At 39.9% G+C, this 15316-nt stretch overlaps 1 protein-coding gene across 2 annotated transcripts in view; it reads right to left on the minus strand.

The window, feature by feature from the left end:
* Positions 1 to 15316, minus strand: part of LOC124133961 (paraplegin-like) — a 97360-nt gene that overhangs the window by 37968 nt on the left and 44076 nt on the right. For both annotated transcript variants that reach the window (XM_048397704.1, XM_048397705.1), the window contains exon 3: positions 3187 to 3276. In XM_048397704.1, coding sequence (XP_048253661.1) covers positions 3187 to 3276 — 90 coding nt within the window. The remainder of the gene's footprint in view (positions 1 to 3186; positions 3277 to 15316) is intronic.

The following is a 15316-nucleotide window of genomic DNA, read 5'->3' on the forward strand; positions in this document are numbered from 1 at the left end:
TGCTTTTCGTCTATCAGGCTTGCTGACTCGGTTGATGCATGTCTTTGTACCCCAGTTGTTTAGATCAATGCTCATGATGTCAGTCACTGGATTGTCTAGTCCAGGCTCGATTATTTCAGACTACCGTCATACAGCTGGAATATTGCTGAGTGCGGCATTGAACAACAACAAAAGTAACAAAAAACAACATAAACCCACACTGATCAGGTCTTTGGTCATATGAACAGTTACCTGCAGAATGTATCTGTCCCTTGCGTAATTTTATTTGTATTTGCAACATTCGTTGAGATTGGTGTTAAGGTGCCAGTGAAAACTTATTGGGGAATAGTCATTTTTCAAAATCAAGGTTTGTCCAACTGTTAACATTACATGTAATTCTCTTTATATTGTTTACTTTTAACAGAATGAAAGTTGAGACATTGGAAGAATTGTTCATGAAGTGAAGGTGCAAAGTAAATTTGTTTGTTACCAATGTTATGAAGTTAATAACCACATCTGATATTTCTGTGACACTTAGGCTGATCTCATATGATTTTACAAAAACAATGTCATACAGGTCAAGTCGGCCTACTGACAGTAGTGTTGTCCTTGTCAGATGTGTCTACTGACAGTAGTGTTGTCCTTGTCAGATGTGTCTACTGACAATAGTGTCGTCCTTGTCAGGTGTGCCTACTGACAATAGTGTTGTCCTTGTCAGGTGTGCCTGACAATAGTGTCGTCCTTGTCAGGTCTGCCTACTGACAATAGTGTTGTCCTTGTCAGGTGTGCCTACTGACAATAGTGTCGTCCTTGTCAGGTGTGCCTACTGACAATAGTGTTGTCCTTGTCAGATGTGTCTACTGACAATAGTGTTGTCCTTGTCAGGTGTGTCTACTGACAATAGTGTCGTCCTTGTCAGGTGTGTCTACTGACAATAGTGTCGTCCTTGTCAGGTCTGCCTACTGACAATAGTGTTGTCCTTGTCAGGTGTGTCTACTGACAATAGTGTTGTCCTTGTCAGGTGTGTCTACTGACAATAGTGTCGTCCTTGTCAGGTCTGTCTACTGACAACAATAGTGTCGTCCTTGTCAAGTGTGTCTACTGACAATAGTGTCGTCCTTGTCAGGTGTGTCTACTGACAACAATAATGTTGTCTTTGTCAGGTCTGTCTACTGACAACAATAGTGCCGTCTTTGTCAGGTGTGTCTACTGACAATAGTGTCGTCCTTGTCAGGTGTGTCTACTGACAACAATAATGTTGTCTTTGTCAGGTCTGTCTACTGACAACAATAGTGCTGTCTTTGTCAGGTGTGTCTACTGACAATAGTGTTGTCCTTGTCAGGTGTGTCTACTGACAACAATAATGTTGTCTTTGTCAGGTCTGTCTACTGACAACAATAGTGCTGTCTTTGTCAGGTCTGTCTACTGTCAATAATAGTGCCGTCCTTGTCATGAGTGCTTACTGACAACAATAGTGTTGTTATTGTCGGTTGACTTGTCTAAAAAGCCAGTGCAATCCTAGTTTCATGTTCCCCTTGCCAATAACAGTGTAATCCCTTGACAAGTGGACACCTTCCATCAACAGCCACAAAAGGTGTGGTAATTTAACAATCTGGCGTGTTAATTCCCCATCATTGACACCAACAAGCATAACATCAGAGCATGCATCGATCTGCCATGGCCCTACTCTTTAACGTACAAGAATCCTAATGCAAACATGTTTCTATTAGCATGGAGTATTCACACTGTGAGTTCATGTGTGCTGTGCTGGACTTTCCCATTAAAGTGACAATGTCCACCTTTATCACCAAGAGTAAAATGGAAATTGTTCCACCAGCCAGTACACCAGCTTTCTACTCTTTCACAAGGAGGCTTTTCTGCTGACCCGACTTGACAGAGCTCCAGATAAGCTTTTGGCGTTGTGGGTATTTTACCCATGCATTTCAAAATCATTGGGTATCAGTAATTTTATCTGGGTATTCAAATTTCTGTTACCCACTAGTTTTTACACATGTGGGTATTTAAGTTAAATATTTAAAAACACTATTCATCAAGTCCCTGCAAACTGGTGTTGTGTGGGTTCGAGAGCTTTATAGGACTCAAAAATACCACGATACTTCAACAAGGAAGTGTGATGGCAAATGATCATGATGTAACTTTCATCGTGGAGTTTGGCAAGGTTGACAGAATGCTAATCTAATACGCAGGGTTACTTCACAATATTTTGATGATACGTACAAGTTTTATTTTTGTAGCGTATCTGTATTGTTCGTTGAATTTTATTTTACTGCGTATTTCTGCATTTCCGATGCGTATTTTACGCAGATACGCAGCTTATCTGGAGCTCTGCTTGATGTGAGAGAACATATGAAATATGATTAATTTGAAAGCCCATAATAAATTACTTTAACCAAGCTTTGTAATGAAGGCTCATTTCCGAAGATAGTATTATCATTGTTATGTTATGAGAGACGCTGAATGTTGCATCAATGCCACCTCTAACAGATTACCGTTCAGGGGAGGGTGTACAGTAGCCATGTTTTGTCTGGGTAAGGACATTCATCTATGAATTTCTGCATGCCAAGAGCTGGGGACCTGTCACAAGACAATTACCAGTTTAGAAGAAGTGATTGATCATTGAGAGATAGATACAGCTGCATCATGCTTGAATCCTATCTAAATACAGGTGAACCGAGAGTTTGTACAGTGTTATATGTGGAGAAAGTAGGCACTGTGTAATACTGGAGAAAGTAGGCACTGTGTAATACTGGAGAAAGTAGGCACTGTGTAATACTGGAGAAAGTAGGCACTGTGTAATACTGGAGAAAGTAGGCACTTTGTAATACTGGAGAAAGTAGCACTGTGTAGTACTGGAGAAAGTAGGCACTGTGTAGTACTAGAGAAAGTAGGCACTGTGTAATACTGGAGAAAGTAGCACTGTGTAGTACTGGAGAAAGTAGGCACTGTGTAGTACTTGAGAAAGTAGGCACCGTGTAGTACTTGAGAAAGTAGGCACTGTGTAATACTGGAGAAAGTAGGCACTGTGTAATACTGGACAAAGTAGGTACTGTTATAAGGGGACAAAGTAGGCACCGTGTGATATGGGAAGAATGTAGGCACTATGTAATACGGGAAAAAATGTAGGCACTGTGTACATGGGAAGAATGTAGGCACTGTTTAAGATGGGATTAAATTAGGCTATCTCACCATTTTTCTTGTCCTTATCGTCCTTGTCATCTTTGTCACCATCTTGTTGCTGTTGACGACCGGAGGAGGTGCTGAAGTGACGGGCCCCTCCTGACAAGAAAAGGGAGAGTCTTAGACAATCACATCGGCATTCTGCCAAGCATTATACCTGTATCAGTTCACAATCTCTATCTTCTACATCTCTGCAGCCCGGTGAAATAGAGATGTAGGTTTCATGTTCAATTTTGAAAGACAGAAATCCCTGTTAGACATCCCAGAAACTCTTCCTCTGGGGATGAATACTGTTGAGCAATTCTACACATACATATGTGACAATTCCCACCATGATTTGCTAATTCGGAAATTTAGTCCAGTCAATTTCTCACGGCCATTACTTTCGGTTTAATGTTGTTTCACCGTACATGCTTTGCAGCAAGATCATGACAGTGGACAAAAACAATGGACAATGTGTTACTGTGTGAGTGCGCGAGTGTGCAAATGAGAAAGTGAGCAAAGAGCAAGTATAGTTTTACGCTGCTTTTAGCAATAGTCCAGCAATGTCAGAGACACTAGAAATGGGGTTTCACACATTGTACCCATGTGGGGTATCAAACCCGGATCTTTGGCGAAACAACACTTTAACCACTAGGCTACCCCACTGCCCCAGACTAAATAATGTTTTAACCATCTCAGCGTTTGTTGTGTCTTGCAATTTACCAGTCATCTAAACCTTCGGAAACACACTCATTCTGTATCTTGACTGAACACAGGTTTGTCTCCTTCAAATTCATCCACATAGATGCCTCCAAAATGCTTGTAAATGCAATACACTCGTGTTGGCTGTTGTCTCCACACATTTGTGAAGAGGGAGATTGGAAGGAGCATGATAATAGACTGGGAATTCAAGGGGAAAGGCAAAAACAGAAGTTTAGAACTTGATTTTCATCACATTACCACAACAGTATGCTCAAGTTCTTGAAGACAAACAGCCAAGCCGAAGATCAGCCTATATACTGGCTAGAGATTAATACCCTGGATCCATTGGCCAAAATAGCTCTGTTTTTAAGTCCAGTTGTTGATTTCAAGCAAATAAGCAAGAGAAATTCTGCACCAAATTAATTATAAGAGGGATGGAGACGGTGATGTCACTTCCAAAACGAGGTGGTGGAAGGGCCCAAGGTACTTCTCATAATAGAATGGAGAAATTATCCACAGAGTGTCACCACCAACTTTTTGCCTTGAGAGTACATGAATGACCTGTTTGTCTGTTAAACTTGACAAACAAACAGTATAAACACATGTGCAGTAATTGTCAGCATTGGTCTTATAGTGGCAATCAAAATACTGTATCTCCTCTATTAGACGACCGGGCATCCATAAACTTGCCTGAAGCAGATGACCTGTCTCTTAGAGACCTGGCATCTACTCTCTTTAATGCTGACACAGTGGCAACTGACTACCTTTCCAAATCACCAAAATCTAGTCATACAAAGGGTACATTTGCAGGTAACGGCCATTATAAATCACCAACATATCACAGTATAAAATGGTACACTGTTATCTGAAGACCTTGCTTCTATTTCTGGTCAGAGAGTAGGACCTGGCATCACTTAGAAGCTGGGGTGTATGGGCCGGCTGGCGCCTGATAGAGGAAATACGGTACTTAACTAAAGCGCCTTCAACATGAAAACCATAATTTTGGAATGAATTTATTTTGATTGTTTCACGTCTAGGTGAGTAAGGTGGACAGTTGTGATCAATATAGCAGCCCACAAAACCTGGCCAGGCCACATCAATACGTTATGAACCTATAACAAATCAATATAAAACACATCTGCACAAGGGTTCAAGCATGCCCGACACAAACAACCGCTAACAGAGCATCATCCAGGATCACCAGGTCTAACATGGACCCAGCTGAATGGAAGTGGGTCTGCATGTCACGTGTAAGTGGGTGATTGAGTGGATGGTGTGTTAGCAAGTGAGTGAAAGGGTGAGTAAATGAATGGATGTGTGAATGGTGTGTAGTGAGTGAATGGGTGAGTGAATGAATGAATGAGTGAATGGTGTGTAGTGAGTGAATGGTGTGTAGTGAGTGAATGGGTGAGTAAATGAATGAATGAGTGAATGGTGTGTAGTGAGTAATGGTGTGTAGTGAGTGATGGTGTGTAGTGAGTGATGGTGTGTGGTGAGTGATGGTGTGTAGTGAGTGATGGTGTTTAGTGAGTGATGGTGTGTAGTGAGTGATGGTGTGTAGTGAGTGATGGTGTGTAGTGAGTGATGGTGTGTAGTGAGTGATGGTGTGTAGTGAGTATTGGTGTGTAGTGAGTAATGGTGTGTAGTGAGTGATGGTGTGTAGTGAGTGATGGTGTGTAGTGAGTATTGGTGTGTAGTGAGTAATGGTGTGTAGTGAGTGATTGTGTGTAGTGAGTATTGGTGTGTAGTGAGTAATGGTGTGTAGTGAGTGACTGTGTGTAGTGAGTGATTGTGTGTAGTGAGTGATTGTGTGTAGTGAGTGATTGTGTGTAGTGAGTATTGGTGTGTAGTGAGTAATGGTGTGTAGTGAGTGACTGTGTGTAGTGAGTGATTGTGTGTAGTGAGTGATTGTGTGTAGTGAGTAATGGTGTGTAGTGAGTGATTGTGTGTAGTGAGTGATTGTGTGTAGTGAGTAATGGTGTGTAGTGAGTGATGGTGTGTAGTGAGTGATGGTGTGTAGTGAGTAATGGTGTGTAGTGAGTGAATGGTGTGTAGTGAGTGATGGTGTGTAGTGAGTGATGGTGTGTAGTGAGTATTGGTGTGTAGTGAGTAATGGTGTGTAGTGAGTAATGGTGTGTAGTGAGGGATGGTGTGTAGTGAGTGATTGTGTGTAGTGAGTGATTGTGTGTAGTGAGTGATGGTGTGTAATGAGTAATGGTGTGTAGTGAGTAATGGTGTGTAGTGAGTAATGGTGTGTTGTGAGTGATGGTGTGTAGTGAGTGATGGTGTTAGTGAGTAATGGTGTGTAGTGAGTGAATGGATAGTGTTAGTGGATATTTACGCAATCATGACAAAATATACATTTGCATTGTACATGTATATAATACTGCAAATATTTCGTAATTTTGACTCTGTAAATATTTAAAAGGGGTGGATGCAAATCTGACAGCATGAACGTGTACTTCTCTGGATACAAATGTAGCATAAAGATCTGAACCGTTTCCATTTTATGATCCAGGATCTAAGTTTCCAGAGGCAAGGCTGGACCCAAGGGCAATTCCTATTGGCATAAATGTATTATTCTCTTCATAACAAACAAATCTATACAATGTATCTGTTTATTATAGTATTCACCTATGACGTCGTTTCTAACGTGATGTCATTCCGAAGCCTCGATTAAAGTGTATAATGCTGTCCGGATGACTGAAACAATACACTCTTGTCTCTTGACGTGATATGAACCATATGACTGCCCTCGTAGGTAATAAATAAGCTTATGGTCCGAAAGAAATTTGACTGGACTCAAGCTTTGGACTAGTGACTAATGATGGGACTGAAGCACCCCGATATAGCAAGGCCCCTTTGTACTGACAACAAATATCTACTAGACAGTTTCGTTTAACACCACATTGAACAGTATTTGAATCACATGATGTCAGATTAACGTGGGAAGGAAGCCAGAAGTCTCACAGGAATTATATGTTTAGATTTTTAAATGGTGCTGAGAAACAAACAATCATAACCAGGGCCAATTTGGGATCCAAACTCATGCTCATAGGATTCTGGTGTGCCAAAGGGATGCAACTCTATACAGCACCTGTGTTAACAAAACTCCTCGAGATGTCCTTCGCTTCTTTAGTTCTTATCATTGTCACATAGTAACCTTGTGTAATTGAAGTAGAAAAAGGGAATCATTAATAATCACCACTCCTTGAAAATCTTTACGTTACCTGGTCACTTGAAACTTTGAATATGGTATATCACATTAAGACTCTCAACAGAGATCCAGATGGACATATCTAGCTACATAAAACTCTATTTAAGCTGAACGAGCTGTTGTTTTCAAACAAGCCATCCATTAAAGAGAAAATAATCATACTTGATCCTCATTTATTCAGTCATACATGTATACACAGTATACATGGCTCATATTCATATATATCATTAGCAATGATTCATGCCGTTGGAGTACATTGACACTATACGAGGGGTGTCTGAAAAATTCTGAGCCAAGCTATGAGTGAGTGAGTGAGTGAGTTGGGTTTAACGCCGCTTTTAACAGTATTCCAGTTATATCCCGGCATGTCAGCTTAATGTGGGAGGAAAGTCAGAAGTGATGCAGTTCTCAGACGTTTACCAGTTCTGTGAAACCCACGAGCACAGGTATGGTGCTGACAAACATAGAAACATAATAGGGGCAAACCGGGATTCAAACCCACAATCATAGGTTTCTGGCGTGCCCAAGGGACGCAACTCTGCACAGTGAATCGCAGCGCCTTATACGACTTGGCCACCCGTGCCCCCCAGCCAAGCTATGAAGGATGTATAATAAACTCATAACAGTTCGCATGTATTAGGTACAATATTTTCAATTCATATATAGTTATATATATATGTCTTTGCTTTGGGTACTCAATAGATTTTGACTACTGTGGATCAAGTCTATCTAGTCTTGTCTCATATAGTAGACATAAATGGGTAGACATTTTCTTCTTAAATTCTCCTAACAAATGGTGTTTCAGGTGACTTCTGATTGGTATCTGTTCATGTGTTGCCCAAGTGTCTCACAGGTCCCATAAGCTGACAACAGTGATATATCTCGAAATTGCAAAAAGCAAGGCATTGCACAATTCTATATACCGTATTCGACGTAATAAGCGCCCCTCTCTAATAAGCGCCCATGGCGATATTTGCTATTATATTGGCTAGTGACCAAAAACGATTGATCAATGTACACAAGACTTATTTATTCGTGTATAATACGCACTCATGTGTTATATGTACCATAATTATGGGCATTTAAGTCCTGGAAAAATATATCTGTCGTATATAAACATTTCAGGCTGTCAGCATAAACCATGAAATCTACGATCTTTTAACTCTGATTTTCTTCAACAAAATAATATTCTAAAAAGAGCCACCTTTTTCTAATTTTGAGAGCGCCCTGGGCGCTTATTACGTCGAATACGGTAATTCAGAACAGTAAAGTCCATGTATGTGATGACTGATTTTGACCAGTAAATAAAGATCTGTAAGGTAATGCAGTTTGATTCTTTGTTTGTTTCTTTGATTGTTTGTTTGTTGTTCAACAACATAGTCAGCAATATCCTGCACCAGATATGATTGAGGGTTTGAATCCCCGGTCACTCATCCCGATTATGTTTCTAGGTTTGTAAGCACCATACCCGTGCTCGTGGGCAACACCAAAGTTTTAAATGTCTGGGACCTGCATCACTTCGGGCCTTGCTTCCACATTTAGTGGACACGCCGTGATATAACTGCAATACTGTTCAAAGCAGTATTAAACCCAACTCACTCACTCACTCCTGGGCCAGACAGATCAGTGTCTGATAGCATGATCAACAATCAACTGCTCTGAGGACAAGCATATGAGTACTGCAATTTCATTGAAATCAGATCTTTCACTCTGACATAATACCTCTTTGCTTGAAACACTGATAAACCTTAAAGGTGATCACATCTGGTGAACTTTTTAGTCAGCCAATCAGCATTGAGGATTAGAACAAGCTAGCAAAGCATTCGGTTGAGGTCATCTTATACGCTGCGTGCCATGGTGTCTACAATCAAAATGGGGGTATTAATATCGAGGGTACACTTGTGTTCTGTGTGGGTTTTCTTTCGTTAAGCGAGATATTTTCGCATCGAGGTTTGAAAAGAAATGAAATACAATTGTTGTAGAAAGCTGACATCTGACTGGCTGAAAACCAGGCCTCCTTCATTTTGGGTGGTTAGGTTCACTTGATGAGGCCATAGATGGAGGGTTCGTCCGATCTTCACAGAGGTAATGTATCACAGTCAAAGATCGGATTTTAGTGAGATAATATTCTATTCCAGAATTTCCAATGGGGTCCGAATTAAAAGTATTCCAAATTTTGAGTATTTTATGTTAGTTTGTTTCTTGTTTTACACCACACTCAACAATAATCCAGCGATATGACAGTAGCCTGTAAGTAATCTGTCTGGACCAGACAATCCAGTGATTGATATTGTCAGGTACAATCAGTACCATTGGGTGAGTGAGTGAGTTTGGTTTTATGCCGCTTTTAGCAATATTCCAGCAATATCACGGTGGGGGACACCAGAAATGGGCTTCACACATTGTACCCATGTCGGGAATCGAACCCGGGTCTTCGGCGTGACGAGCGAACGCTTTAACCACTAGGCTACCCGACCGCCCCAGCACCATTGGGATCAGGGTTAGATGACACTCAATCAACCAAGTCACCAGACCTGACCACCTGATCCATTTGGTAACCTTCTGCAACCAGTAGAGGTTGCTAGGGACATAGTTGAGCCCGGAAGAACCCCCACAGGGGGATAAATTATATGTGTTGCCACATTCTAATTTAAAAGCCTCAATTCATGCAATGCATCGCATGCCAAAAGCAATGGTACAAACACTAAAGTGAACAAATAGCTGGTAGCGGTCTGTCCTACTATCTGCTATTATAGATATGCACTTTTAGTTAAACTCAAGCACTCTACAAGGATTGTCAAGGCCTCTTTGGAGGTCGCTAACACCCATAAAAATACAAACTCAGCATTTTGTCACTGAAGCCTTGTAAATCTATACAAGCACATTTCAATGTCTGTGAGAAGCTTGGCAGATGTGTACCATGTCGATCAGACGGAAGTTTTTATTATTTATCTTCATACCTGTGCTTCTCATAACACACTCTTGTGACATGTGGGTCAAAAAGTAGACGGGGGATCTCAAACCACAAGAATGGCAGCAATACAAATACCACTTTTATTACTGGCCTTTATGTTGTGACATAAAGTCCTTGGATGACCATTGAATGTATACTCAGCAGCCTTCAAAGTTCAGGCTAGTACCCTAGCCAGAGACAACTTATTGTATGTATGGCAAAGTAGAAATCCAATGATGATAGCTCTCATTGAACAGGAGCATTTGAGGACTCTAATTTTGAACCAGTTTTCAACGCTTGAATTTTCCTATAAATTGGAACTGAATAAAACTGACAGAAAATGTAAACATAATGAACATTTTTGGTAGTTAAAGCTGGTATAACCACCACCAAACTCTGAGGACCAGTGAAATAAGATTTACACAAGTTCCATGGACTAGACTCAACAAAAAAACATCCATTTCATGCAAGCTTCTCGGGGCTTTATCTGGGATTCTAAACAAAGTGCCGTTGGCAGGCAAATTGGCAAAAAAACATCATTTTGTACAAAACTGGGATTGTATTCAATGCAATAATGAAATAGTAAGGATTAAAGCCTCGTTCCCTTAATTGGCCCAGTTATCAGTGAAATGCAAATCATCTCTGCAGAGCCATGTCATTAGTTAATATAACTTCGAAAACATAATTTTGGAAAGTTTTAATTCCAATTTGGGAATTGTTTCTGACATTTGCTGCAGACCTGGCGCTGAATATCCTTAAAGGTTTAATTAATACCCTAACAGTAATACTACACCAAACAAGTTAAGGGTCCAATGATACATTGATCAATATTCTATGAAAACGTCTTGGGTGCAAAGTCTCACATGTGATCTTGCAATGTAAACAAGTGGAACCACACTGATGGACAAAAATGTTTGTTTGTTTCTTTGTTTCTTTGTTCTTTAACGCCACACTCAGCAATATTCTAGCTATATGATAGCGGTTTGTAAATAATCCAGTCTGGACCAGCCAATCCAGTGATTGACATCATGAGCATCGATCCACACAATTGGGATACGATGACATGCACCAACCAAGTCACCGAGTCCAACCACCCAATCCCGTTAGTCGCCTCTTATGACAAGTGTAGTCACTTTTTATGGCAAGCATGGGTTGCTGAAGACCTATAATTCTGACTAGGATCTTCAAAGGTGACAAAAATGTACAACATTTGGGCTTCAGGCTTGTGGTTAAGTCACAGACCTATTAAAAGTACAAGTTTGAGTTTGTTAGTTTCTTGCCAAATACTGCACTCGGCAATATTCCAGCTAAAAAACAGTGATATGCAAATTGTCAAGTAAGGCCCAGACAATCCAGTGATTGATATTATAAGCAGTAATGTTACTGAGGCTGGAAGTCGCCTTCTAGACAAACAGGCTGCTGAGAACCTATTTTAACCTGTGATACCCACAGGGTAGTAATAGCGTACTTTGTCAACATACTCCTATAACCAGTACTTCCTCAATCTCATGACAATAATTCAACTAATTACAATTACCGTATTCGACGTAATAAGCACCCAGGGCACTCTTAAAATTAGAAATAGGGGGCTCTTATTAGTATATAATTTTGGTGAGAAAAAAACAGAGTTGAAAGATCGTAAATTTCATGTTTTATGCTGACAGCCTGAAATGATAAAGAAAAGTCTGTGCGTTTATACACGACAGATATATTTTTCTAGGGGCACTTATTACGTCGAATACGGTATACCTTTGCATCCTCTCACCAAAACTAGATCATTGGCTTAATTAGTCGAGGTAAACACAATCCGACGATAATTCCACTGTGTTCCCAAAGTGTTGAAATATTACTCTTCAGAGTCATGAGGTGAGGTGAAATTGGGTTTAACGTCGCGTCCAAAATTATTGCACTTATATACTGACGTGCATGCATGTGTGTGTGTGTGTGGCTGCTTGTACTAGTCCGAACTAATGCTGATTTATAGTGCTAGCTCACAGAGATACCATGCCACAGTTTAACATGAATACCCCACTCAGACACAGTATACTGACTCCGAGCCAACCAGTCCTTGTTTTAGCCCCTTTAAGCTGAGGGTTACAGGGTAACAACAAGTACCATCTTTTAACGTCTTTTGGTATGACGCGGCCGGGGATCGAACCCCGGACCTTCAGCTCTCCAGGCGTACGCTCTACCACTAGACCACGGAGGCAGGTCGGGGTCATGAGCTGCACGCTGGTGTGTAATGAGTAATATAATTGCACCCACACTGGACATCACAAGTCTGATAGTATGTAACATGGTGAATTTCACAACCTGGGCACCTGATCTCGTTACTATGGAAACATCATCTTGGATATGAAATTATTCCTAGCTAATCTGATACATAGTTCCAGCTGATGTAACTGACATCAGATTAATATTTGCATATTGAATATAATCAGAATCTGAAGAAAGTTGCATTTAATAAATCAAACAAAAGCTTGAAATATCAATTACTTAAACATGTAAGATAACACAGGATATTTTTAGTATAGATCAAATCTAAATATGTATACTAAAAATAACAGGTTTTTTTATATGAAGGAGTGAACAGCAAGCCATAAAAATATAAAGCTGTTCTTTTCAAAAACTTTGAAGGATCAACTGGCAAATTATCATTTACTCAGAGACTATGGCTAATGGGAAATTCAAACAAAAAAAACAGCACAAAAAGATAATAATCCAGATACATGAAACACGTAATTGATAACACAAGACGCCGTACAAAATCAGGCAACTTGTTTTTGATGAACTCAAAAGTACAAACTGGTGTCAGAGTTTCCATGGAAACAGCAGATGAATCGATTTTATAAGATGGCAATTAAAGTATATACTGACTGAAAAACTGATACCTTAATAAAACACAAGAAAACAGCATTATCCAGCGTTAGAAATTGGCACTAGTCCTATAGTCCTTGCCAAACAGCCCAATAGTTAAGGTATCCTAAGGACGAGTAGAAATTTGCCATTATTAAGAGTTTTGCTATGTGTTATTATAGGGACTAGTGTACTGAAACAGTTAGTTTCTATCGCTGTTATCACTATCCACTGCCATGGGGCACATTAGACTTTTGTTTGTTCATATAGTAGTGAATGGTAACTTTAAAAAAAAAAGAGTACTATAAAGCCTTAAGAAGAGATCGGCACTCGGGTCCCTTAATGTCAATAGAAAAGATGATTAAATGTGAAATTAATACACACAAAAGTCCCCTTCTCTGGAAAAAATAATTCATGGCACTTTGCAGACACAATGCACTTTTAAAATAACATGGATTAAGAGCCGTAACTGTGTATGCTCAAAATCTAAAAACATATAGCAATGGAAGTACCTCTTGAAAAAAGTAAGTTATAGGACCAATTTTTGTCCAAAAAAAGTATCTCATAGTTACAATTGCAACTTTTCATTCATGTACCTACAGTAGTTTCTGAGAAAACTTGTTTCCATTTCCGACACTATGCACGAAGTTGAAAAGCATGGAGCAAGGGCAATAAGTCTGTAAGAAAATAATTCACAGAACCAAGTTTCGCACTCAGTCCTGACAAGTATCACTTAGATAAGCATGCAAACTCGTCGTTCGTGTCAGATTAGTAGTTTCTGAGAAAACTTGTCCCCATTGCAGACACCATGCACTGAGTTGAAAAGCACGGAGCAAGGGCTATAACTCTGTCGAAAATGACTTTAAGACACCAATTTTCGAACTCATTTAAGATCATGACCAGTAATGACAATGTGTAAATTTTCATTTCTCTAACTTAAATAGTTTTTGAGAACATGTGTCCCCAATTTGAGAAGCAGATGGAAGGACACCAATACACCCCCCCCCCCCCCCCCCCCGCAAACCAAAAAGTTGTGGAATAAAGAATAATACATACTATTAAAAAGGTAAGTAAACTACAAGAAGTTTTAACAAAAAAGTAGCCCCCGACCTTTACATTGATATCATCTTCAACATGAAGAAGATTTCAATATGTGCACATGATTTTATAGAGCCAATTGATAATTTTGTTGTTGACTTCTACAGTCTGCATTTAGCCAAGTGGTCATGGTGGTTAATAGTGGTCAACACAAAGGGGAGTCCTGGGGTCCTTGAGTTTATCTCCCATATTTGATTCTTCAGAACTAAATAACATTCTTTGAAATATTCTTCCTACTGACATTAAGATGAATGAGGGCTAACACTCCTGGTTATCGATTTACAGCTTGTATCAGGAAATTCAAGTTATATGTTTTACGGACAGATCAGCTTCCCCTATTTGTTAACATACATTGATCAACTAATCATAGATACATGTCTGCCATGTGAACCAATGACACTCCATTCACCATTTTTTATGCTCGTTCCTAAGAGTGAGCGAGTTGTGCGAGCGAATGAGTTGGGTTTTGTGCTGCTTTTAACAGTATTCCAACAACATCGCAGTCGGGAACACCAGAATTGGACTTCACACGTTGTACCCATGTGGGGAATCGATTCAACCTCGGGCCTTCAGTGTGACGAGCAAACACTTTAACCACTAGGCTAGCCAACCACCCCTTTATATAGAAAGCCTGTTCTTGTACCACAATTCACCAACTACTAAATATCTGGCTTTCTATCACTACAGTTTAGAATACAGCATTCAGATTTTTATGCCAGAGATGTAGACTCAATGATAGGCCTTGATTTATTCAATGATCACAGACTGTTTTCTCTACCTTTTTTCCAGTAGATATTAAATAAACACCGTTTGGGCTTAGGAAACCATTTTGCATGCAGTTCCTAGATTATTAAAAGTATGTTTGGCAAATATAGTTTAAGGAAATAACCACTAAAACCCGATGTTGTGAACTGTTTTGACATTTTTGCAAGAACTTCTCCATGTTCCAGTTGAGTGTGAGTGACTGAGTGAGTATGGTTTTACATCTCTTTTAGCAATATTCAAGCGATATCACGACAGGGAACACCAGAAATGGACTTCAGTAGCGATTTCTTTTTAAATCGTCAAAGAATTATAACATGGGTAGGGTATATTGTATCAGGTACACAATCGAGATGCATCAGTGAGTCCTGACCACCCCAGCAACATCAGCTTGACTTACTGCTCCTTGTGGTGAAACTTGTGGGAACTTGTGGAAACTTAAAATAGCACTCAGGACTCCTTACTTTCGCCTTTACAAAAGTGTTCACACTTCTTTTGTCATGGTAAAATGGAGATAAGCCTACTGTGCTTAACTTAGAGGCCTTAAACCTGTACACCCAATCCCTGCT

Source organism: Haliotis rufescens, unplaced genomic scaffold (assembly GCF_023055435.1).
Source record: "Haliotis rufescens isolate VD_foot unplaced genomic scaffold, xgHalRufe1.0.p SCAF_17, whole genome shotgun sequence".
In the NCBI taxonomy this organism is placed as follows: domain Eukaryota; kingdom Metazoa; phylum Mollusca; class Gastropoda; order Lepetellida; family Haliotidae; genus Haliotis; species Haliotis rufescens.